This window comes from Panthera uncia, chromosome D4 (genome assembly GCF_023721935.1).
Source record: "Panthera uncia isolate 11264 chromosome D4, Puncia_PCG_1.0, whole genome shotgun sequence".
Lineage (NCBI taxonomy): Eukaryota > Metazoa > Chordata > Mammalia > Carnivora > Felidae > Panthera > Panthera uncia.
The window spans coordinates 66,246,700-66,273,363 of NC_064807.1; the positions used below are offsets into that span (position 1 = coordinate 66,246,700).

General features: G+C 44.1%; 1 protein-coding gene across 3 annotated transcripts in view; it reads left to right on the forward strand.

Moving 5' to 3' along the window:
• ZNF462 (zinc finger protein 462) overlaps positions 1-26,664 on the forward strand; it is a 138,583-nt gene that overhangs the window by 98,292 nt on the left and 13,627 nt on the right. For all 3 annotated transcript variants that reach the window (XR_007457019.1, XM_049627473.1, XM_049627484.1), the window contains 3 exons: positions 4,588-4,855; positions 6,800-6,936; positions 16,036-16,259. Coding sequence is in view for 2 of the 3 variants with exons in the window: in XM_049627473.1 (XP_049483430.1) it covers positions 4,588-4,855; positions 6,800-6,936; positions 16,036-16,259 (629 nt within the window). In the remaining variant the exon portion in view is untranslated. The remainder of the gene's footprint in view (positions 1-4,587; positions 4,856-6,799; positions 6,937-16,035; positions 16,260-26,664) is intronic.

The following is a 26,664-nucleotide window of genomic DNA, read 5'->3' on the forward strand; positions in this document are numbered from 1 at the left end:
ACTTTTTCACCTTCACTCACTTCCTCTCTGTGGAGCTGCAGAAAATTGAGAATTGATCGTCCTGTACAGCTTCCTTTTTGGATCGCTCAGTGCATAAGGGGGCTGTCCTCCGCAGCTCCTACAATTTACTGCCCAATTGATTCTTACTCTTCCTTGTGTCTCCCTTAATCTTGGAATAGTTAAATTCTCCCATTACTGTTCATTTGTTCTCCTCGCCTCTTTTGTTCCTTCAGTCAATGGGGTGAGCTTGCAAGACGTGGAGAAGACATGTGTTGTCACAACAGCTCTGCTCCCTCTCCCGCTACACCTGAGCTCTGGAAAGGTGCCCCTTGTGTCTTCCTTGGCTTTGAGTCCCTAGAGCCAGCACACAGCCTGGCACTGACAGGGTGCTGACCAAATGTGGGGAGCATCAGAATATTCAAGAAAGCTTCATTCCACTCCCAGAGTTGACTCGTTTGTCATCTGCCCTTATAAAATTACATTTTTTGTGATCGTTTCTGTGCTGGCTAATTTCCGGAGAAAAAACAAGAAAAAAAAAAAACCCTCTCGAACTGATAGTCACCCAGGTTTGGCTGGCATTGTGGTAGCTCGAGTATGGCAAGAAGAAATCTTCCGTTTCTCTAAGAACATGGCTACGTGAGAGGGGCGAGAGGTTTCATCTGGAACCCCACCCCCTCCCTGGTTTGAAATCCTGTCCCAGAAGCCCCGGAAAGTACCCATCTCCCATCCATGTACATTTCTTTTTCCAGGCACACCCCACCTGAGGAATTTCAGAGCATTATTATTTGGGGGCAGTTTATCAAGCATCTAATGAAAGCATGACATTTGGGCTGGCTGGTTTCCCATCTGGGTATTTGCAGTGCTCTCCTGTGCCACCTGCTTGTAGAATTGCCTCCTGTGTGATCGCAGTGTTTTGTTTCTATAAAACGTCTTGAAGGTTTGGAGATTCTTTTTCTTTTCGACGAATCTTGCTTTATTTTTTTCCCCCATGTCCTCTGAAATGCTTATTTTAGTGTTTCCTTTCACATCCAGTTTACTGTTATTTTCTATCCTGTTTTCATTTCTATCTGTTCTGAAATTATTTTCCCAAGTATTTCAATTTTTCTGTCACCTTTTCTCTCTCCTCTCTGCTACATATTTATCGTTGATGGAACACTCTGATGTTCTTTCTCGTTCTTCTGACGTGCATCGTGGGACCTGAGGTCACCATTAGATATAGATGCCTGATGGGCAAGACTCAGATTTTAGAGTCAGACGAATCTTTGTCCAAATCCAACCTCTGCCTCTTATTAGCTGTATAACCAGCTGTGTCGACTACCTCATCGGTGAAATTGGGATGAGAACTCACACTGCACACCATCGTTGTGAGAATTAATTGCTGGGTGTTCAATAAATTCCAAACCCGTGTCGGTAAGCACCATGACCATCCACGCTAAAAGTCTAGTTTGATCCTGATTTTACAAAATAGAATTCTTTCCATGGATAGTTTACAAAATGGATAGCTAATGTGACTTAGATTTATTTTACAACTACAGCTGTACAGTATGATGTAATTTCTAAAACTTTGCACATAAATAGAGTCACAGGTCAGAGAATTAAATTGATAGACTGCATATCTCCGGGTTGGGTCAGGAACATAGGGACCAGCATCATCTCTGCTGTTGGTTCCATCATAAGTATTCCTGGCCATCCAGGTGACAAAGACGTAGCCTGGTTTAGTTTCCCACTGGATTTACACTCCTGTGCTTCTGCTGCCGTATTTCCCAGTGACCGCAAACCCGGCTGTCTGAAGCACAGAGTGGTTTCACTTTCCATAAGCTTGGAATGAAGAAAACGGTCTTAATGATGATTTTTAACCTTGGTGATGTGCCCTTCAGTACTAACAATCTGTGTGCCTTTCTAACCTGGGCACAAAACGACCCTGTTCCTGCTCTTCAGGCTGTGCCTTGTGAACAAGCTGGAATTTTAGGTAGTTAGCAAGTGGGCTTTTTTAAGATGGGTGAAATCATACACGCTCACGTCTTTGTCACTTTAGTGCCCAAAGTGCTAAAATTGTACATTATTCACAAACTCCCAAGTGAGAGAGAATGAGAGACATAGTATATCTTGGCACCAGAGAGGAAAGTAAAGCTCTAAGGAGACCCAAAACGTTGTAACCTAGGCTTTACTACAGATGTACCATAGGCGGTGAGGTTTGCCTGTCTTTGTAAATGAACCACCTGTCCATCTGATTTTAGCCAGGCAAAAAGGAATTCATAGCATGATACATGAGGCTGTTCCTTTTGCCATTTAAGACGGAAAGGCGATGAGCCTCCCTTTCTTGGAATGCTTTTCCTACGACTTCTTGCATTTCTATTTCTTCAAGTTTCATATAACATATATGCTGAAGTCAAAATTTAGAATTCGCTTTTTGGGATGGATGGAATAAAACTCAGTAGACCCTAGAGACAAGAAAAATGTGTTAAATCCAAGGAAACTCCCTTCCGTTGGACGGAGTCTCCCTAAGAGATTAGCGTAGGTGTTAAGTTGGGCTGGGTGGAAAGCAGGGGGAGATGAATTTACGTGGCCTGTTATCTGCTTGGGGAAAACTTACTTCTTTACTTCTGCTGTAAAGGGATTGACGTTGTCAGGGGTCTGTCTGTCTGATGTGACTAGCAGCTGACCGGCAGGACTTGCTGAGCTGGGTGCTGTGTCTTGTTGTTGGTGGCCGCTTTTTGAGAAACGGACTGTTCCTTGGGGTGTTTGTTTCTGGTCTCTGGGCAGATTTGCGGGTGGCAGACGGCTCACGGGCCGTGGACCTGGCTTTGGCCTTGCTGGGCACGGAATTCCAATCCCGCAGAGCAAAGAGCAAACAAGAGGAAGGATGGGCTTGTCGGGATGGTGGCTGGGCAATGCCCAACCTGAAGCTCAAGCCTGTGTTAACAGGAGAGGCGGAATGTGCCTCGTGCTTTACTGTGCGTGTATTTTAAGCAGAAACTAGTCTTGAGAGCTTAAATAGAAAACATCTCGAACAATCCATGAAATGGTAAACAAACCTGCTATTGAAAGAAAGAATGAGAAGTTGACAATTGAGGTATTGTGATCCTGAGTGGGTTCATCAGCTAGGGCTGAGGAATAAAGAAACCAGAGATAAAAGACTTGGGTAAAATGAATTCACTTGTGTCATTCCTTTCTTCCTTTGTCTTCAGTTTATACCTGGTAATGAACCCAAGGAGGCTCGGAGGTATTGTTCAAGTTTCCTTTTGTTTTATTTTTGTGTGTGTGGCAGGTTTGTTTACAATTTCCAAAGGGGTTTTTCTCAATCTTGAGGAATACAAATTGAGAGGGGGGGAGAGGAGAGCAAGAACGGAAGGTATTTGAGGATTTTGAAGACAGGAGGTGGCCTCACAATAAGGGAGGCTGCTCTGTTTTTGTTTTTCTTCTCCAAGAGGCCGACGGGATGGATGGACTCTGGTTTCATCCAATACGGGTTTTACAGAATTCCTCCACGTCCTGCCTCGGGGAATCGGGCTTTGGAAAATTAAGTGTCCATCAAATCAGGAGGAGGCTGGTACAGTTTCTATCCCCTTTCCCCCCGCCCCCCGCTTTTTGAAAGCCTTAAAAAAAAGAGCCCTTTGTTGTCTTTTCAAGGAAAGTTACACTGAAATTCATCTGTGCGGTATTCATGGACTTCATTTGTGCCAGTCATAGGCAGCCGTAGGTTCTGCGGGACAATGGTGTTGAATGCGTAGCCCCAACACTCAAAGCAGCGTGTTGGGAAAAGGTTCAAGACCTTTCTTTTACTCTCTCTCTCTCTCTCTCTATCTTTTTTAAGAAACGGAGATTTTCCCACCTCCCATCTAGATCAGATTTCTCCACCACATGCCATTGAAGCTTCTCAGGGCTAAGATTTATGCCTGTCATTTCCCGGCATTTTCCTCTGAATTGCAAACTTTAAAATACCTTTTAGGGAAACTTATTTGGAGTTTCATTTTAATGGGATTTATGAATAAATCTCCATCTTAATGCTGACTAAGCTTTAAACATGCATTCCAGGAGAACACTATTAGATCTTTATATTTTAAATTTTAAATCATTTGACTGTGAAGGCATAAAACATTTTTATATTTGTGAGCACCATGTGCTCGAGCATTTCTGTTAAAGACCTTTTTTTCCCCCCTTGAATCATTCTGGGCTCCAGAGGAGGAGATATTGCATCAACTACTTTCCTTTCTCGTGTGGATGCCTTGTACATTCTTGCATTTATTCCTCTCCCCTGCAAGGACAGGTATACCCTGGCAGCCTGTTGCCATGCTGTGATTTCCTTTTTAAAAACAGTTTATTTTCTTCCTTCACTTTGAAACCTTTAACCTCAGAGTTTTATTTTTAAATGCTGTGAGCCCTCAAAGAAGTGACGCTTTCTTCCTACCTGCCTTTCCCCAGATCTGTGTTGTAGGATGTAAATGAAGATGAAAGACGGATCATAGTCCTCATCTTTAAAAAAAAAAAAAAAAAAAAAAAAAACTCCACACTAATGTCGGGGCTTTCAAGTGTCAAACCTCTACTGTGTTCTCTGTGTCCGGTCTCGTTTTCCCCGTCTGTCCACAGACTCCTCCTACTCAGAACCTCCAGATGTTCAGCAGCAGTTGAACCACTACCAGTCCGCTGCCCTGGCAAGGAACAACAGCCGTGTTAGCCCCGTGCCTCTTTCTGGGGCCGCCGGGGGTGCTGAGCAGAAAACCGAAGCTGTTCTTCACTGCGAATTCTGTGAATTCTCCTCTGGCTACATCCAGAGCATCAGACGCCATTACAGGGACAAGCACGGCGGGAAGAAGCTCTTCAAGTGCAAAGACTGCTCCTTTTACACAGGCTTTAAGTAAGTGACATGAAGAACAGCCCCGAAACACAAGGTGGCTGCGCCTGTTCCACCCCTCACCACACTCTTCCCTACACTCTCCTACTTGGAGCTCAGGGGAGGCCCTGCCCGTGGGATGATACAGGCATTAGGTCCAATCTTCACAAAAGGAGGCTACTTCCAGAGGACTGCTTTGGGGTTTGTGAAAGGGGTTTGGGATGAAGAGCTCTATCAGAACAAACGGATTTAAAAATTAGAGCCAGTGGGCACCCAGGAAGTGTGAGTTTGCGGTAAGGGATTTCTCTGGCCCAGTGCATGAAGCAATGAGTGTTTTTCCCTCGGAGGACTATCCTCCCTTTTTTAAATTTGTCTTTGAAAAAAATATGTATATGTTTTTGAAAGCAAAGTGAAAGTCAAGAGAGAACCCAGCAATTGTGATTTCCCTGCTACCCTTATAGGAAATTTGTATTTCTTAAGATCATATTGTTGAAAGACAGCCAGAGAATCAAGACTCCAGCACTGTGAAGACTAGAACTGAGCCAATTTTAGGGAGATGGTTCCAATCTGGAAAAAGATAATCCAAAGTCCCCTTTGCTCCTGTGTATAACAGAATTGGCGAACTCAAAGAATGGAGTGTGTCCAAGGGTGTAATCTAGACTCTTGTGAGTTAATCTCATCCTGTGCAACACTGCTTAGGTTAGTGGTTACGAGTGGTTACCTTGGAGCCTGACTGCCTGGGTTTGAATCCCAGCTTTGCCACCGACTGGCTCTGTGACTTAGGACAAGTGCCTAAGCTTCTCTGTTCCACCTGTTCCTTACCTGTGAAAAAAAGATAATAATACTACCTAACTTCTAAGACTCATGTGAGGAATAAATGAACATTCTATCCAAAGCGCTCAGAATAGTGCTGGCACAAAGGAAACACTAATAAGTGTTACAGTATCATGGAGAGCTATTCTAATAATATAATAGTAGGTGCTGTGTTACAGATAGAGGCTGTTACTGTCTCTTCCTGTTGCAATTAAGACCAGAGCCTTCGGCCACTCTAGTACTCAATATAGACCCCAGACAACAAGGAGGGCGAAAGTGGGCTTCGTGGCCAAAGAAAAACATGAATTGGAAGAACAAGTCTCTTCTCCACCAACATCTTAGTTGGGGGATTTTTTGGAAAATGTGTTCTATCTCTGGCTATTAATTTGTTTCAGTTGTTTTTCAGATAAATATGCATGTGACCTTAGAAATGGGAAAAGGCTAAAGACCCAGATGACAAGGGCCCCCTGACAGGTGTACGTGTCTCCCTGAAGAGAAGTACTTGCATTAATAAGAAGGGGACCTTGCCCATTAAACTCTTGGTTTCGTCCATTTTTACGAGACATTTAAGGCTTTGTAAATGCGGCAGTTTTTAAAAGGATGTTTTAAAGGCAGTTTTTAAAAGGAGGGGAAGGCAACGATAATCCTTCCTTCCCCCTTCAGGCTGTTACAACAGCCATATTTGGTTTACCTGATCGTCTGCCGCCATGATGTCCCAGCCAACTTGCCCTCCCCACCCTTACCTGTGAAGAGTCACATGGGCAGCCAGTCAATTAGCCTGATTCTAGTCCCTCTCCTTCCGAGTGTGATGAGAAATATGTTCTCATAGGGATTTTGGTTTTATATTTTTAATAGGCAACTTTTAATCTTGAAGACTAAAGTGTATGGGGAAATCCATTGCTTTTCAAACTAAGCTGTGAACCCAGCCAAGTGGCAAAACTTTCAAAAAGAAGTTCCCGCTGCACGACAATGTTCAGTTGTCTGAGGAGTGACCAAGGAGCCTGTGGTCAGCAACATGATTAACGACTACAACTTTGGCCCCTCAAGCTGGGGTGTCACACCCAGAGGCCCCGTAGGAAGATAGCCAGCAGGGGATGTGTGGGTGACATGATCCCCTATCACACTCATTGCCTGTCCCCCACACCTCTCTCCCAGATCTGCTTTTACTATGCACGTGGAAGCCGGGCATTCGGCGGTTCCTGAGGAGGGCCCCAAAGATCTCCGCTGTCCTCTCTGCCTCTATCACACCAAATACAAACGCAACATGATCGACCACATCGTGCTGCACCGAGGTAACCTTCCTAAATGGCGGTTTTCTTGGGGTACAGGGGTGAGGGTGGATTACAGGGACGCCCTCTCAGGGTGGCCTTGGCACCTTTTCCTTGGTCCCCTGTTCCTCACCTTCTCTCCAGGCAGGAAATCACAGGGACCGCCACAGTGACGGCCAACGGTAAAAACTCCTTCCTGCTGCGAGGATTTCCTCCCCGTGGAGGGAGGCAAAGGTGCAGGGCTCTGCCATGCATGCTTCTCTGGGGCTTCTCAGCGTCAGGGATTTTCACCTTGTCATCCCTCTGCCCTCACAACCTTGCTGAGGAAGGAGTGAATGAGAAACAGAATGGGCGGGTGAGGACTCATTTATAAAATGTGAAGAGCTGCTATATGGTTGTAAGCAATTCCCTGGAGGGAGACCAAAATGATGATTTCTGAAAAGCAGAATGCAGAGTTTCCCTTGAAATGGATGGAGAGAGAAAACTCTTAAAAATAAAAGTGGCCTGATATGTCTTAGAAATACCATAGGCTTCAGATTTAAATTCTGGTTTTAAAGCCTCTTGTATTCACCCGCTGTCTCGTCTATAAAAAGAGAGGACAGTCAAGCCTACGAAATAACGTGCAAAAGGTCTAGTGTGTTCCCTAGCGGAGGCATACCGGGTGTTCCGTAAATGTTGGTTCCTGTTGATAAACAGGGATATTTCTTTCAAGTCCTCTTTGGTTTTTCTTGCAGTTGAGTTTACTCTTGGCCAATTAAAACACTGTTAAACAACAGGCTTCCTCCGCATTGGAAGGAAAAATATGTTTATGTAAAAACTACTTTGTCCTAAAAAGATTCAAGCCAGAGGTGGATGGAGAAAGAATACCGGAATACCACTGATCTCTTGCTGTTTCCATCATCCACTGATCTTTCCATCTGTCCTTCGTTCCTTCCCTCCCTCCTCGTCTTCCTCTTCTTTCTCGTCTGCCTTCCTTCGCCTTTAACCTTTCAAGAAGCTTTTTACTCTTTGCCACAGGTGCCTCAAAAGCAGTGAGTGTCTTCTGCCATCCTGCTGAGATGTCACTCACCCTGAAATGCTGCATGTTTTCTGAGCATTTTCAAAGTTGCCCACATTTCCCCAGAGCCGCGGGCTTGGGCCATTGCATTTTGTGACACTTCGCCCATCTCTGCTGCGCGCCCCGAGGAAGGCCACTCTAACGAGACGTGAGGTCGCTGCCGGCCGGGACGTCCGCCTGCAAGCAGGGAGAAACAGCATAGGAACATTAGGCGGGAATTCTTGGCCAGAGTGGTCCCACCCGGTGTTGCACCTGGGTCACCTGACTTCTGGTCCCCCGGCCCATGTGTTGTGGTGGCTCTGTGCCCCCTCCCAGTGCGGGGAGCGGCTGTGAGTAGTGTTGCTGCTGAGCAAACAGAAATCGGGAGGTCTCACTTCTGTGGCTGATTCCCTCTGGGTTCCCATCTTGCTGCCTGGCGGAGTCAGAGCTTCACTGTCTAGCGAGCTCAAGGGTTTTCCTTCCCTGAGCCGAGAATTCTAGAAAGCGGGTAAGGGGCACAGGGCGTAAATGCTAACGCTGCGAACGCTGCACTTGACGCTAAGTCACTCCTATCCAACGGCATCGTGAGGGCTAGTGCTGTCACTTGTGTGCCCGCTCCACATGTGTGAAACAGGAAACTGAAACAAACCGCTTTTTCTTTGATTTGCTCTAGTTATTTGCGGTCACCTCACAAAGAATTTAAGGTATCTTAAAGGTGTTTGTGCAGCACTGTAGGATGAAAACAAATGGGGAGATCGGGGCAGAAGTGCAAAATACGAAGCAACTGGAAAGTCCCCCGGAAGTAGGAAGAGGTTCCCCAAGAGCTTGGTGTCCAGCGTATGCCCTGAGGTGCTGTGCACCTGTCAACGGTGGGCTGTGGATTTACTTGGCTCTGAGGTTCCAGCCTCCCGCGGCAGAGAAGCAAATGGACTTAAAGTGCCTGTTAGACCTTTGAAATTTTGTTCGGGAGATTTCCAGGAATCCTTGACACTGAATCCGGAAGGAATTTCTCCAGTGGGGTCCCCTGAAGGGGACCACGTACGATGTAGTGTGTATCATCCCCACCACAAATACAGTGGTAAGTCCCTCAGGGACCATGAGGGCCAGGCAGTTGAGCTGGAGTCACTCAAGTGGTAACTGTGCAGCTGTGAGTCAGCTCCAGTCCTCCGATCCCGTGACCCATCCATCATACTGCCCGTCACTGGATCCATACAGTCTCTTCTGCTCATTTGTAGAGGTGACTTACAACAAAAGAGCCATCTACATATATAAATACCGTTCTTCTCAGGATCAGAAAGCGCACAGTCTGGAATAAAGGAGTATCTGGGGATTGGTAGTGATAATGACAACATCAATAACCACAACAGTCACTATTACTGAGTGCTCACTAGTACCTAGTGCCGCGCCGAGTGATTTCAGTGTTATTTTATGGAATTCTCACAAAACCCTCTGTGGTGGGCATTACTGCTATCCCTGATAACAAGGGGAAAAGGTTCAGAGAGGCGGAGAGCGACTCAAGATCCAAATGACTAATAAGTGACCCATCTGGGTTCTGAACCCAGGCTTGTCTGCCCCACAGCCCATGCCTGTAACTAGCAGGTCACTGTCTCATCCTTGGGAGGTTGGTCGGTGTCACCCGTTGAGCATTCTAGTGGCGGTGGCAGCTGGGTCTGAGGATGGAGTTCCCTGTGGGGCTGGAGGTCGGAGATGAGGACCACTGAACCACAGGCGGCAGGTGCCTCAGGACAGCCATGGCTGCCATCTGTGTCCTGGCCTGACTTCAGGGTCCCGTCTCAACTCAGAATGGCATCTCAGTGGGACGCTGGTCTTGACAAGTCAAGAGACGGGGCTGGGCGTCTGCCTTGCAACTTCAGGGTGGGGCCGATCTCAAAGTAACAAGATGTGGTTCCTTCTGCACCTGTGCCCTCCTGGCTCTGCAGAGGAGTAAACATCTTTGGCCTCTAGGGCCTGCAGTAAGAGAGCTTTCTGAGGCCTTGGTTAATTAAAATACTTGGGATGAAAGGCAAGAAAAACAGCTTCTGAACTGGCCCTGGACTGAGATCCTGCTTGCAAGAATAGAGTTTCCTTAGCTTTTTATGCCTAGACATAATGATATATTTAAATAGGGAGGAAAGGGAGGAGAATCCATTTCACTCGTGGGAAATCTGAATGGGCAGCGATCATGGGTTTATGTTGGCTGTGGCCAAAAAGAGCGTACTGTTTATCCATGCATTCAGCAAGCATTCATTACGTGCCACACTGTGCTGGGTTCGTGGGCAAGATGAGGTGTAGGAGGGCGGATACCCGCCCTCCTCAAGGAAATGAAGCATGTGCTAGCGAGGGATGGGTATCTAGGAGATTCACTGCGGCAGGCGTATTTGTGTTCGGGGCAGTGAAACGTGGTGGAGGGTTTTCAAACTGAGCCCTGATGACATTTCAGCAGGCAGAGAAGACTGAGGGTGGGGTATGTTGGTTTCCTGGGTGGCTTAAAACACCAGTGTACTCTCTTGCTGCTCTGGGGCCCATAAGTCTGATCTCAAGTTGACAGACAGCAGGGCTGTGCTCCCAGTGAAGGCTCTAAACAAGAATCCTTCCTTGGCTCTGCCTGGCTTCCAGTGGCTCCCAACATCCTTGTCTTGTAGCTGCATCATTCTTTTCTCTGCATCTGTCTGCCCCTGACCTTCCCTAAGTGTGTTTCCTCTTCTTACAAGAACACTACTTGAGCTCAGGGCCCACCCCAATCCACTATGACCTCCTCCTGACTAGTTACATCTGCAGAGACCTATCCCACTAAGGTCACTTTCTGAGGTTCTAGGTGCACACACATTTCTGAGGGGCACTCTTTGACCTACTACATGGGGGAGGAGGAGGAAAAATTTCAACTGCTCAGGTAGGTGGAAACAAGATGTGTTGACAGAGTGGCATTAAGAGTGTTCTGAGAGGGGCTGAAGGGAACAGGGGACAAAGCTGACGTGTGTTCTGGCCAAATTAGGTAGGGCTCAGATGCCAATGTAGGAGTTTAAACTTCACTCAGTAGACAGATGGGAGTACCAATTTAGCAGAGATTGAAACAAAACATTGGTAGACCCATTTCTTTGAGGAACTTGGGTGAGGTTAATTTGGTGAGATTGGCCATGACTGGACCAGTTTAGAAAGGGAAAAAGTAAGCCCTGAGATTTTTGTTTGAAGGAAAAGGTTGGTGGTAGGACTTTTCGGTGGGTCTTCATTCAAGGCAACAAATATTTATTGAACATTGACTGTATGCTAGCATTCTTTTACGCTCTAGGGATACTGCCATGAAGAGTCAGTCAAGGTCTGTGCACTGAAGGAACTTGAACTTTAATGGGAAGAGAGACAATGAACAAGGGAAGAGATAGTTTCATGGGTACATTTCCACAGAGTTTCTCAGTTTCCCACCACGGGAAGCACGACCCTTTATGCATAGCTTTGCCTGCCTGCACCTTGCATACCTAAGTGCACCCAGAAAATTGGGTACAGACTGAATTATAGGGATGAAACACAGTTTTCCCCGAGAAGTTTATTTATAATTATGGAACTGTGTAATCACTGAGGCTGGTCTCCAGTTGGCATATTAGCTTAAAGCTTCTGTGTCCCAGCCTGTAACCCCAGTACTGAGGCAAACACTGAATTTAACACTGAATCCTACAGGTGGGCGTCTTTTTGGAACAGAACTAATCTCCCCTAATTTTTCTGATGTCTGTCGTTTTTCTTGAAAAACAAAATACGGTGAGTTTGCCAATCTTTCATTTCATTTGTGAAAGTACACGTTCCATCCCCATCAAATACCTTTGCCTGTTGGAATTAGAGGTGCAGTTCCCAGCTTTCTCTAGCTTCACAGTGGTAGCCCAGCTAACGTCACATTTAATAACTTACCAGGAACCGTTGTCCTTATGTTTATGTGTGTCTGTTTAGGGTTCTGTTTTGGAATGATTGTTTTTTTAGAAACTCTTGTTATGTTTTTAATGGCTTTCTAGTACTGGGCTTTTATCTCTTGTTTGGCTGAGAGTAATGGGTGGGGCTTTGGTTTTGGCCCAAAGTGGGTCTCCGCCCTTTAGCACGATCATTTGCATACGGGTTTGTTGGAGTGAATGACTTCCAAATCTCTCCATGCTTCCTTTACACTTGGCAGGTTGTGGGGAGGAAACCCATGTGTGTTGTGGTCTGCCTTTCAGGAAGAATTTTTACTTGGTGATTCTGGACTCCACAGTGATGTGGTTTCTCTCTGTTTTGAACAGAAATGACCCTCCGCCCTCCTTGTAGTTGCAAATCTGCCGATTTTTCCACGGAGCACCACGGGAGCTTGATGGCGCACACTTCTAGGCTCTTTTGCACCTTAGTTCCCGCAGGCTACCGTATGGCATACTCTGGGGTCCAGCCTCTTGGGTTTTATGTCCAGCTGCAGCCCCAAGCGACTTTTGAGTAGGAAGAGATGAGAGACAGAATCTATCTTGTAGTCAAACTGGTGAAGTCATAATATTTTTGCAGCCAGCTCTGGAAGCTGAGTCACAATGAGTGTGATTCAAGCCTTGGTTTTTTTACTCAAGGTAATTTTGAGAGGTGTAAAGTCAAGAAAGGCCCACAGTTGTCGCTGCCCCCATAGGGGGAAAAAAAAAGCCCTTAGCACTCAGCTTCTGTAGCCAAGACAGGGCTCCATCCATACCTGGAAACATTCCAGTCTCTAACTTTATGTCCTTGACTTGCCTCAATAATGAATAACCTCATTCAGAAAACAGCCGGTGATTCGCTCGCCTTTCAAAGTCCGTCTGTCTTGTGTTTTATCTTGGTCATGTTAGCCATGTTTTTAGAAAGTGAAAAAAAAAAATTAATGTCTTAGTAAAAGTCCATGTAAATAAGAGACTTGGGATGTTGGGAATGTCTTAGTTTGGAACTGGGAAGTCTTACGTTTCAGGGTAAGTGAGCAGGAAGTTTCCTATTATCTAATTCAGTAGATATTTGAAAGAAATTCAGATAGAGAGGGTTGCCTTACAGATGCGTGTAGCTTTTGTATTCTTAAACGATTAGGTGGAAAAGCCTCATAAATACACCACGTGCAGATCGGATGTTCCAGGAGGAGGGCACTGACCAAGGTCAGGCAGGAGACCTGTGTTTCCAGGTCACAACTTGGTTCTGAGCTAGAAGAGTGACTCTGAGGAAGTAGTTCACCAGACCAGTCCTCAGTTTCCACATCAATAAACTAAAGATAATAAAACTGTCTTGGCAGAGTGTTACGAAGAGAAAAAGCAACAGTGAGGGTAGAGTGCCTGACGGCACTTGAAACCTAGTGGGCTCTTGGTAAATTGCCACAGTCATTTACGTGAGTTATTATTTAAACTCCAGAGTATTTTGGGTGCTCACGACTTTGGGTAAAATTCACTTAGACACACATAGTGAAATTGGAAATGGCCAAGAAAACTGACCAAGGTGGTAGAGGAATGGAAAGGGAGACCCATTAAAAAACAGGTCTGAAAGAAGCGATTATTTACAGGCAGAGGTGAAGCCTGGGGGCTGACTGCATGGCTGTCTCCAAGGTGTTTGAGGCTTCGTTACGTTGAACATTATACCAGCCGTTGTCCAGCTCCACTGAGCTCAACGGAACCAGAGCCAGAGGCGGAGGGTGGACGTAGTAGAAATGACAAAATACAGGAAGAGCAGAGCAGGGGGATGCATTCTCAAGGAAGGTGCCAGAAAAGTTTGTATCAGCACTTCCCATGAGCTCCTGAGGCATGGGAGCTGGTCCCAGGGGTTCAGCCTGTACCCCTATCTCTTGCCGTGAGCACCAGCTTCCTCATGGTTTTTGTCCACGCGTGTCTTAACCCAGAGCAGCTGTAGGTGATGCTCAACACTTTGTGTAAGAGCATCTTGCCTCCTCAGGGTGCGTTCGTCTGGAGGCATTTTTGATTGTCACTGCCGGGGAAGTGGGGGCGTGCTGGCATATGGTAGGTAGAGGCCAGGGATGCTGATAACTATTCTACAATGCATAGTCCAGCCCCCACAGTAAAGACTTATTTGGCCTCAAAGTGTCAGTAGTGCTACTACCGAGAAACCCTGGACTCAAGGACTAGAACATCATAGCATGGGCTTTCTTAAGGCTCTGGCTGGCTCATGCCCGAGCATTTTTTTCCCCCGATTACAGCAAATCATGGAACTGAATGGTTAGAAGACTGTTCAACATTTGCTATTCTAAGAAAATGTGTGGATTACATTATAATCATGTGTTTCTTAGCTGTCTGCTCTACTTTGGTTTAAAAATATTTATATTTCTAAATAAGCGACTGACTCTTTGTATAGGGAAAATAACATATGCATTAGAGCTCTGGGGAGTGAGCAGCAGACATCACCTTCCACGCTTCCTCTGGCCAGCTTTTTGCTGCCCAATTAGTCGCTGTATTCAAGGACTCCCAAGGCAATGACCGCCCTGCAGTGAGAATGTGGTGGTGGAGACTATGGCATGGCCTTGGGTGGGGAAAATTCCCCGGGGGTCAATGCAGGCCAGCAACAAAGGGAGGGAGGGCTCACGGGGAGAATCACATCAGTGCACAAAACACTGATGCTCTGGAAGCACACAGCTACTCAGTGACGCTGAGAAGAAATCACGCTTTCTTGACTTAATAATACATTGCTGTTTCTAAATAATATAAGTATATGTTGTGCGCGTCCATTTGTAAACTTTCAGAGTCTTCTGAAATCCAGACACAGCATGAAAACACACGCTATATTTGATCCCTGCATAAATAGCACAGATTTTAATTTTATCCCAGTTATGGATATCTGGCGCGTGCACCGATACTCTGGGCAGACTGGTGTGAAATTTAATTTGAGCAGTTAAACACAAGGGTGAGAGAGTGCAAAATAAACAAGCGCACGCATTTCCAGCCCTACAGCATTTGGTATGTTAATGGGAAAAGCACCCAAATCCTCTCTCTCTTTTATTTTTTCCCTTGTGACAATCAGATTACAGATTGTCTGAAAAGGCACAAATCCTCCCTATCTCCCACGCCGCCCCCACCTCCCCCTGCATGTTGCCTGCAGCCATTTCATTTGTGAGCTCTTCCGTAGTTAGAGCTGGAGTTTTAGTGAATGAAAATGTACAGGTCCTTTGTTTTTAGATTTGTTTTTAGATTAGAGATCCCCTTGGTTTTGGGACAAGGAAAACAGTCTCCTTGAGAACGTCTTGGAAGGGGAAACAGGAGTGGAATTTGGAAATGGTAGGACATAAAGGATTTGCAGTTGGACAGGCAGGGATGCAGATCTCAGCTGGGCCAATGGCAACATTTGCGACCTCTGGAAAGTTACTCAAGAGCCCTGTTCCTCGCTTTACTAATTTGCAAAAACAGGAGTAACTCCAGCCTAGTAGAGTTGCCTGGAAGGTGCACAGAGGCGGCACAGAGGTACTCGGCGGCCATCCGTCTTCTTCCTGCTTAGAGCCATCTGTAGGTCCAGCCTAAATAGCGCTTGCTAAGGAACTGGGATGTGCTCGTGGTTGCTGTCAGTAATCATTTATGTTGGTGAAAATGGCAGCCACTTCTGTTCTTCTCCCCTCCTTTGACCACCTCCATGCAGGAGTTAGTGAGCACCTTCCAGCCTGCCCACCTCTCTGTAAAGATCATTCTGGGTGTTAAGTACGCAGAGAGCTTTTGGTCACACGGGGCGCCTGGGTGGGTCAGTCGGTTGAACGTCTGACTTCAGCTCAGGTCATGGTCTCACGGTTCATGGGTTCAAGCCCCACATCGGGCTGTGCCGACAGCTCAGAGCCTGGAGCCTGCTTTGGACTCGGTGTCTCCCTCTCTCTCAGCCCCTCCCCTGCTCGCTCGTGTGTGTGCTCTCTCTGTCTCTCTCTCTCTGTCAAAAATAAGTAAACATTAAAAAAACAACAACACCTACTTGTGCCAGAGGAAGGTGCTGTTTGGGGAATTGAGGGAGGGGCAGCACGCATGTGAGTTCACAGACACGGACCCACGCGAAGCAGCAAAACTGGGTGCGTTTTTCCCTATATTCCAAAGAAAGAGCACGTGCTTACTTTCCCATCAGTAAAAATCTCCCCCTTTCCGTTCAATTTGTTTCCACAGAAGAGCGCGTCGTCCCCATTGAGGTGTGCCGTTCCAAACTGTCAAAATACTTGCAGGGAGTAGTTTTCCGCTGTGATAAGTGTACCTTCACCTGCTCCAGTGACGAGAGCCTCCAGCAACACATAGAAAAGCACAATGAACTGAAACCTTACAAATGCCAGCTCTGCTACTACGAGACCAAGCACACGGAGGAGCTGGACAGCCACCTTCGGGACGAGCATAAGGTACCTGCCCTTCCTGCCCCCGCCCCTCAGCATACGTGGGAGGTGGGGAGGGCACCTGGCAGGGAGACAGAGCCGAGTTTAGTCACACCCACCGTGTGACTTGAGCCAAAATAATGTTTAAGGTGAGGTTCGGTGTTTTTGCTATGATGAAAGAAATACAGGGGCATTTTAGAGAATTGCAACACATAGATGGGGACAAGGAAAATCACCCCTCACGCTGCCACCCAGATCCAACCGCGTAACATTTTCTGTCTCTTTGCCGCCCACCTTCCTTTGTTGCACATCCTCCCGGCCACACCATACATGAAGTGTCGTGTCCTCGTCACATTTTTTTTTCTTGACGACCTAACAGGAATCATTTTTCCGTATTATTTTAAACGTATCGTCACAGGAGCTGACCAACTTTTTCTGTAAAGGACCAACAGTAAATATTTTAGGCTTCGCGAGCCAGATGGTCTTAGTGGCAACTCCTCAACTCTGCCCTTGTAGCAAAAAAGCAGCAACAGACAAGACAGAAGTGAATGAGAGTGATGGCCGGGTTCCAGTAAAACTGTATTTCTGGAAGTAAGCGGCGGCCTGCACTACGGTTGCTGGCCCCTGTCCTCGTGGCCGTGCCACCTTGTCCCTCAACCATGTAGGCTGTTTCCAGTATTTTGCTAACTACAGAGATTTTCCAAGGCATTCCTATTCGTGTCTGAACGTTCTAAGGGCCGTAAAATACATGTTTTATTTGGGGAGGAGGATTGATAAAGAACAAATCTGTACAAGACCTGAAATAAGGGGTTTGTGAAAAACTTCTCTTCAGAGGTCTTCTGATCAGAAGGCAGAATCCTATAGGACAGCTTCAGAGGGCTTATTTGGCACATTTGGGAACTGAGAGCATTGCTTCTGGTTTTGTGTATTGCCCAGAGCGCAGAGGAGTTAAGATTTGTATTTGTTTCACGAAAAAAAGCCTATTGGAATGTTTTCTAATTAACCAACACATCCAACAGATCAAGGGAGTGTTTACTTAAGGCGCAATGAGGATCGCTTTTGAGAGTTTCCTTTTTCTGTGATCTGTGTCCTCCTCTTCTCTGACCTTACAAGCCCACGTTATCAAGATGTTAGTCTGAATCATCCGCACCCGAGGGTCAGAATTTTTCTGTGGGGTGTTGAGAAAGAAGTCTGAGCTCTGTCCCCGATCCACAATGTAATGGTTTCATGGTCACTTTTCTGCTTTGGAATGCGTTCATTCTGTAAAGTGTCTGCCCAAAAACGAAAGCAGAGAAGAAAAGCCTGAATGTCCCTCACTGAAAAACTTTTTTCATATCCTTCCTTATTCAAACTTCCTGGGCATTTCTGCCCCCCAGACTCAAAAGGAAAACTCACCCATTTCAAACCCAGCTCTCTACATTTATGCACATGGATCTTATTTATGTCACCACCTCAGATCTTTTTATTATAGCGTTCAAGCCTTTGGGCTGGTATTTTGGGAAAGAGCAGACCCGGAAGATAAATTCTTCTCTGGTGGTTACACACTTGCTGTGAGTCACCGGTGAGAAGGTTAGAACCATGCAGATGTGGAAACAGAGGCTTCCCGAGCAGATGCGGAAGGTTGGGGCTTCCGGGTACCCATCAGGGAAATGGGCTGCTCTGGAAAAGAGGGGCCCAATTTAGAGCCTTTGGAACCACACAGACGTGAGTTTGAATCTTGTCTCCACTATTTACTGCACAACTGCAGCAAGTCACTTCGGTTCTGTGTCTCTTCTCCGATTTCCACATAGGAATCGTTTTCCCTTTCCCAGAAGTTGTGTAGGTTCAGTCCTGCTATCCCCGCACTGGAGAGCCAGTGTGCTTCTCTCAGGAGCTGAGCTGTGCTACCCACCAGAAAGGCACTTCTATTCCCGAAGAACTAAAATGTATTTTAAACTCACTAATTATACCTTGCATCCTAGAAATGGTCTGTGATATTGTATTTTCACTATGCCATGTTAGGTTCTTTAATTTTACTCTTTCTCTTGGCTGACCAGCCTGTTGAGTCCAGTGAGCACCCTAATTTTTTTAAATTTTTTTTTTTTCAACGTTTTTTTTAATTTATTTTTGGGACAGAGAGAGACAGAGCATGAACGGGGGAGGGGCAGAGAGAGAGGGAGACACAGAATCGGAAACAGGCTCCAGGCTCCGAGCCATCAGCCCAGAGCCCGACGCGGGGCTCGAACTCACGGACCGCGAGATCGTGACCTGGCTGAAGCCGGACGCTTAACCGACTGCGCCACCCAGGCGCCCCGTGAGCACCCTAATTGAGGCTAAAGAGCATCGCTCCCAGGATGCTTAATGATGTTCGTCTGGGTCTCAACTGTTGTTCAGTTTATGAGACTCGGGCTTTTTACTGATGGCAGCGCTTTCTTTTCCCCATTTTCTATCCCTTCGTCTCTAAATGATGAGGACAAAATGCAGTTCGAATTTTTTAAAATAATTCCCCAGATTGTTTATTTTATAAAGGAGGATAGCAGTGCTGCTGAAACTGAAGTTTCGACGGGTAGGCAGTGACATACACTGGGTAAAAGTGGTCATTCATTGTGGTGACGTCAGCATTTATGGAAGGAGTATAAGAGTGTCGATGTACAGCGTACTGAAGTGAAGTTTGCTAATAATTCAAATATAAAAGACAAGGACCATAAGGCAAGAACAAGAAATTCAAGAATTGGAAAGGAAAGAAATGAAACCACTCTTGTTCACAGACAATGTGATCTTTGTACATAGAAAATCCAAAGTAATCTATTTAAAAAGCTGCTAAGAATATTAACTTAGTTTAGCAGTGTTGTAAGATATAAGGTAAATATTTAAAAATCAATTCCATGTCTGCATACTAGTAATGGAAATCTGAAAATGAAATTTTAAAAAGATCAATTTTGTTTACAATAACCTCAGAAAGAATACGTTTAAGAATAAATTCAACACAAGAACTATGAAAGCTGCACACTGAAAATTACAAAATGCTGTTGAGAGAAATAAAAGAAGTAAGTTAATGCAATATGTACCGTATTCCTGGATTAGAGGACTCTGTATCGGCAACTCTTCCCAAATCGATCTACTGATTCAATGTAATCTCTGTCAAAATCTCTTTTCTTTGATAGAAACTGACAAACTGATACTAAAATGTAAATGCAAAGGACCTAGAATAGCCTGAACAGTGTGGAAAAAGAACAAAATTGGAAGACTTCGCCCTTCCTGATTTCAAAACTTAACCTTAAAGCTACGATACTCAGGAGCATCAGTGGTGCCAGAAGTCCAGAAATAAATCCTCATCTATGTGGTCAGTTGGTTTTTATCAAAGGTACCAAAGTAATAAGGAAAAGATGGTTCTTCAACAAACAGTGCTTGAATAGTTGGATTTCCACATACAAAACAATGATCGTTGACCCTTATGTCACTCCCAACACAAAAATGAAATTAAAATGGATCATAGACTTCCATGTATGAACTGAAACTATAAAACTTCTGGGAAAAAAAAGTAGAAAATCTCCCTTGGGTTAGGGGAAATTTTCTTAGATATTATACAAAAGCTATGGACATTAAAAGAAAAAAAAAATCGGTAAATTAGACGTTGTCAAATGTAAATTTTTGCTCTTCAGAGACACTATTAAGAAAACAAAAAGGCAAGAAACAGATTGGAAGCAAATTGCAAAGTCACTTTCTGGCAAAGGATTTTAACCAAAATACACAAAGAACTTTTATAACTCAATAGTAAGAAGGTAATAATTCAATTAAGAATTAGAAAAAAATTTGAATAGACACTTAACCTGTGAGGCTATACAAATGGCAAATGATCCCATGAAAAGACACTGAGTAAGATTCCTCATTAGGGAAATGCAGATAAGAACAACAGTAAGATACCACTACCTACCCACGAGAATGGCCAAAATTAAGACTGATAGTGCCAGGGATGCCTGGGTGGCTCAGTTGGTTAAGCATCCAGCTCTTGGTTTCCAGTCAGGTCATGATCTCAGGGTTTGTGAGATCGAGCCCCACATCAGGCTCTGTGCTGATAGCTCAGAGCCTGCTTGGGATTCTCTCTCTCTCTCTCTCTCTCTCTCTCTCTCTCGCTCTGCCCCCCCCCCCAACTCTCACTCTCTCTGCCTCTCTCAAAATAAACAGACTTAAAAAAAAAAAAAAAAAGACCAATAGTGCCAAAGTGTTGGCAAAGTCGTGGAGAAACGAGAAATCTCATATAGCACTGGTTGGAATGTAAAATGGCATATTCACTTTGGAGCACTTTGGCAATTTGTTTAAAAGTTAAACAGACACTGGGCGTCTGGGTGGCACCGTCGGTTGGGCATCCGACTTCAGCTCTGGTCAGGATCTCACAGCTTGTGAGTTCGAGCCCCGCAATGGGCTCCATGCTGACAGCTCAGAGCCTAGAGCCTGCTTTGGATTCTGTGTCTCCTCTTTCTCTGCCCCTTCGCTGCCCACGCTCTGTCTCTCTCTCTCTCTCAAAAATAAATAAACATTAAAAAATCATAAAAATATATATTAAAAGTTTAACAGACACTTAACCATCTGATCCAGCAAATCTACTTCCACAGAAAGTGGATGGATAAACAAATGTGCCATATCCATACAACGGGATACTGCTTGTCTATAAAAAGAAATGAATCTACTGAGACACAGAACAACATGGATGAATCTCAATAACGTCATGTTAAGTGGACAGGATCCAGACATGAAAGATCACATGTTATATGATTCCATTTATATGAAATTTCTAGAAAAGGCAAACTATGGAGACAAAGCAGATCAGAGGTTGCTTGGGGCTGGAGGTTGGGAGATGGTTGCAGAAGTGATGAGGGAACTTCTCAGGGAGATAGAATTCTTAAGCCAGATTGTGGCTTAAGGGGTTGCATAAACGCATGAATTTACTAAAACTCCCTAAACTATTTAAAACAGATGAGTTTTATGGTGAGTAAATTATGATCGTTGACCCTTATGTCACTCCCAACACAAAAATTAAATCAAAATTCTTCCTACCTGAAAGATTCAAGTTTCCCAAGACCTATATATAATATATATATTATATATTATATATATAATAGATCCTCAGTAAATGTTAATGTCCTACAGGCTTTTACATCTTTATAAACTTGATCCTGGGAACAGATAGATCTACAAGATGCTGGAGATCCAGATTATTGTGCTAACCGCCAAAAATAAAGTGTGCGGTAGACTTTAGCAATTGGTTGGAAATTAAGGTTTACTTTTTTTTCCCCAGTAAGACTGTGTGTTGAGTGCATTGCTCATCATATTCTTCCACTGGTAGCTTTGGGTGATTTTTGTGTGGTGGGGGGAACCTATGGAAGAAACTAAGAGACCGTAGGATGTATTTGCAGCCAAAGGACTTTGTTCATTAGGACTGGACGTCCAAACCTGGACTTCGGAATTCTGCCTGCAAAAACCCATAGACCTCAAGGAGTGTCTCTAAAGTTGTCACACTGTATCTATCATTCATGGACTAGACAGAATACTGGTACAGCAGGAAGGATCCTTGAAGTCAAATAAACCATTCCATTTAAGAACCAGACTCCCAAGTGCACTGGCTGTACACTGCCATGTTTATCCTCAGAAGCCAAGGTGAAGTAGAAGACATATGACAGCACCCTCATTTTTCACGTGACACACAGCATCTTGCCTTTCTAGACCTTAATCTTTGCGCCCGTGAACAAAGACTCACTTGCAATCTCTTGGAATCTAAAGTAAACAGTCCAGGAGGCTATTTGAAATTCTGTTTTTTTCATCCTTCAGCTCTGTTTTTTCAATCTCAGTAGGTCTGTTCTGTGATTTCTATGATTTCAGTCCCTCCCTCCTTCAGTCCTTCCCTCCTTCCCCCTCTCTGTGACACACACACACACACACACACACACACACACACACAAAATGAAGTCCTGTATCAGTAGTGCCATTCATCAGTAATGCTGGTGAAAGATGAAGACGACATTTTTAAGAACCATGAAGTCATGAAAAAAAAATACCTTGCTCTTCTCCCATTTAAAAAACATTTTTTAAAGAAAGTTTAAGTATATGCAGTACCTTGTTAGTGTTCTTTATGATTCTGAAGTCTCTTTGCTAGTTTAAGGAACATAAAAATATATTATCTCTAACTTGGTTAGCTCATAAAATTGTCATGTTCGCTATATTAAATTTAGAAGGATAGTCTATTCAGGCAATACACATTCACTAATTGAATTTACTCTGAAATGTTTTTAATTTTTTATACAAATGGAGCCTCAGGCGGCCGAACTCTAAGGAACTCGTATCTCTTCCTCTTACTTTTTGCCAGTCTAGGGGAAGCAGCAGAACATTAAGCTCGGGAGGAATCCCCAACATTTTAGTTTTGCCAATAAAATCGTTCAGCTTTCTGGACTAGTGAAATCCATAGTGGCAAAAAAGTCACATAGAGCATTTGTGTTCCACAAAGGAAAGGAGAAGAAACAAAACCAAAGGAAAACCTTCCCAAATTATAAAACACACCTTTGGCCACACTTTTTTTTGGATTGTATTTAATTTCAAAACTTAGTACCAGCAGCTTTGTCTTGATCGACTGAGGATTTGTGCAAGGCGAATGTTTCTCTAAAAGATCATGTCATTTCAACTCTGCTTAGTCTTGCTTCTTGATTTGTCACCTACAGACCCTGCTTCTTTCAGGGACTTTGGAAGACTGAGAAATCAGAAGTAGATGAGCAAGAGGTGTGACCGTTTTTCAGAGGGATGTGCCTCGCAGAACCACACATGTTATTTTTCAAGTAGGCAGTTGAAGATGTTCTCTGCCTATAACTTTTGAAACTGTCCACTAAACTCTCCAAGGTTCATTGTTCCTGCTTCCGAGGCCGCATGAGACTGCTCCTTGGTTAAGGCACCTATTTCAATCTGCCTCAACTTACACTTAACTCTTAACAAGTCTTTGTCTTGCCATTGGATGCAACATTCTTGAAATGGAAACCGCATTACTTATTTGTCTTTTCTTCCCAAATCTAGTCATAGTTCCCTGCGTACAATAAAGTATCTGGTAGCTGTTTGCTAAATAAACCAATATATGAAATCTCTTATCAAGTAGGAAATTTTAAGTATCCTGCTTGTTCATGTAAGCAAAATGTGGCAGCATTGACCGCATCTTTCCTCCCTAGATTTTAAGTTTAGTACATTGGCAACAGCTCATTTGGCCAGCAACAAAGTTCTTTGACTTTCTTAATGATGCTTCTTACTTGGCTTTTTCAGTACCTGTGACTGCAGTTATCCTGAGATTTTCCAAATAACTTCGTTTTGTCTGGGCTTTTGCTGAGCTAGGTCTGGCAGAAGCATCTTTTCTGCTTCTGACTCAGTGATTACAAAAGAAAGTAGATATTCTCCTTGACCTCTGTGCTCCATACCCTCCTGGGTACTTTTCTGTCCTTTCTTCTTATTGTTCTTAGAAAGGTTTTTATTTTGAAAAAAATTCTCAAAAGACTCTACTCCTCTATCCCATCAAGTTTTACAGCATTATACCTTAATTATTTTCTTTTTTCTTTTTTTTTTTTTCATTTTTTTTTTATTTTTTATTTTTTAATATATGAAATTTACTGTCAAATTGGTTTCCATACAACACCCAGTGCTCATCCCAAAAGGTGCCCTCCTCAATACCCATCACCCACCCTGCCCTCCCTCCCACCCCCCATCAACCCTCAATTTGTTCTCAGTTTTTAACAGTCTCTTATGCTTTGGCTCTCTCCCACTCTAACCTCTTTTTTTTTTTTTTTTTCCTTCCCCTCCCCCATGGGTTTCTGTTATGTTTCTCAGGATCCACATAAGAGTGAAACCATATGGTATCTGTCTTTCTCTGTATGGCTTATTTCACTTAGCATCACACTCTCCAGTTCCATCCATGTTGCTACAAAAGGCCATATTTCATTTTTTCTCATTGCCACGTAGTATTCCATTGTGTATATAAACCACAATTTCTTTATCCATTCATCAGTTGATGGACATTTAGGCTCTTTCCACAATTTGGCTATTGTTGAGAGTGCCGCTATAAACATTGGGGTACAGGTGCCCCTATAAGTTTTACAGCATTATAAAGTCACAGTACCTTTTTCTGCCTTCCTCTTATGTTCAGTCGGTATCTGGGGCGGGGTCGGGGGGTGGCGAATTTTGCATTTCTCTAGGTGATTTGCATTATAATGGGGAAAGCTGGAGCCATGGCATCTGAAGATATGAGTTCCAATCCTGGCATTATCACTTAACTTGTTTAGTGTTGCTTTCCTCATCTACAAATATGGAAGATAACACATCTCTCTCAGAGTGGTCATAAGGGTTTAAGGGATGCATGTGAAAACACTTGGATTAATTTTTCGTATGTAATAGATATTTGTTAAGAATTGAACAAAATCTTTTAGAAAATGTCTAGTCTTATTAGCCAGCAAATTTTTATCATTGGGTACAGTATTATGAAGTTCTTTATACTTTATGGTCTCCCATGGTTTTTATGTTACCAGTACATTCAAATAACATTTATTGTGTGTCAACTCAATGACCGACCTTATACTCTGTACTTACTTAAAGCTAAATAAGAAGCGGTTGCTACCCTGGAAGAGTTTATAAGCAAGGAGGTAACACAAGCTTAAGTAAAGAACCACAAGCCAGCATGACGAGTGCTTGATAAAGGTGTCTACAAAATAGGAGGGCAGCACGGAGCAAAGCAAATATGGTGTCACGGCTTCTCTTCCGTAGAACTTTAATATACTTAGCTGAATGTCCCTTCTAGGAGCTTTTACAGGAGCTCTGATCAAAATGCTCTGAATTCAAGATTTTTACCTGCACCTTTGACCATCTTCCTATAAGAAATCGTAGAGACAATGCTGTGCTGACCCTTTCTCCTACTGATTTCATTCTTGTTCTGACTTTCAAAGATAGGCAGAGATCGCTGGGTAGACCACCTGATATTATTATTATGTTTTAATGTTTATTTATTTATTTTTGAAAGAGAGAGCACAAGTGGAGGAGGAGCAGAGAGAGACACACAGAATGTGAAGCAGGCTCCGGGCTCCGAGCTGTCAGCACAGAGCCCAACATGGGGCTCAAACTCACGAACTGTGAGATCATGACCTGAGCCAAAGTCAGAGGCTTAATCGACTGAGCCACCCAGGCGCCCCTAGACCACCTGCTATTATAAGTCAGAGGTTGGCAAACTCTAGACCATAGATCAAATCTGGCCCACTGCCTGTGTTTATATGGCCCACCAGCTAAGAATGGTTCTGATATTTTTAAATGACTGAAAAAAAATCAAGAGAGTAGTATTTCATGACACATGAAATTATATGAGTTTCAAATTCCAGTGCCTGTAAATACAGTTTCATTGGAACACAGCCATGCTCATCCATTTCTGTATTGTCTGTGGTTGCTTTCAAGCCCCAGCAGCAGTTGAGTAGTTGTGACAGAAACTACATGGTCCAGAAAGCTTGGAATACTTGGTTATCAGGCGCTGTGCACAAAGTTTGCCCGCCATGCTGTAAGGCCTTTAAAATCTTTGCAGCTCTACACATCCTTGGTATGGGACTGAGATGGGCATTTCTCGTGTAAGAGGCAGCTTTCCCATGCTCTCTGGTGTCACTTCTTCTAGAAATAAAAATGTTCACTTTGGCCTTTCTTCGTAACATGAACATGCAGTGTTAGGTGACGTGAACATCCTGACAGCTTGTCCCTTTTGAAGGTACAAATGTTAAGTAAGAAGGAGGGGGGACTCTGGAAACATTAAGGGATTTTTTCTTCATTGCGATCTCCCCCATTTAATGTCTGCGAAGTAATCTGAAGACAAGGGTGTCTGATTTCATTCTTTCGTTAACCAGCAAGTTTATATCAGTCTTGCCTGTAAGACTGGGTTTGTCACCATAGGACAGCATGAAAATGCATGTTCAACTTGTAATATTTGTAAATCATATAATACTTCTCCCCTTAGAATAAGCCTCGAATATGGAAATTCCTTCATATCTAGGGAAATTCATTCATTTTGCTGAATGGTTAAAAAAACAACAGACAGAAGGACAAACATAGTTGCAAAGCTTGAATACGAGGCGCGAACATGGAAGGGTTTACAACGTCAGCACACTCCAGTGTTCACGGGTAAAGGTTCTGCTGGTTGTTGGTGGTTCATCTCACATTCTTAAGGGCTAGTGGCCTGCACAGGGGACTTTGGATTCATGGGCAATCGCAAATAACTTTCACGGATATAAGGATCTATATATAGTTTTACAGTCTGAGGGATTATGTATTTGAACAAGCCCATCTTCAAACACATGTATGGTTTCTTTTGCCTTCCAAAGGCTTCAAGGAACCAGGTTCTAAATCTCGAACTCTTACCCTTGGTCTTTCTCCCTCTCTTGTGGGCCTTTTGGGAGACAAG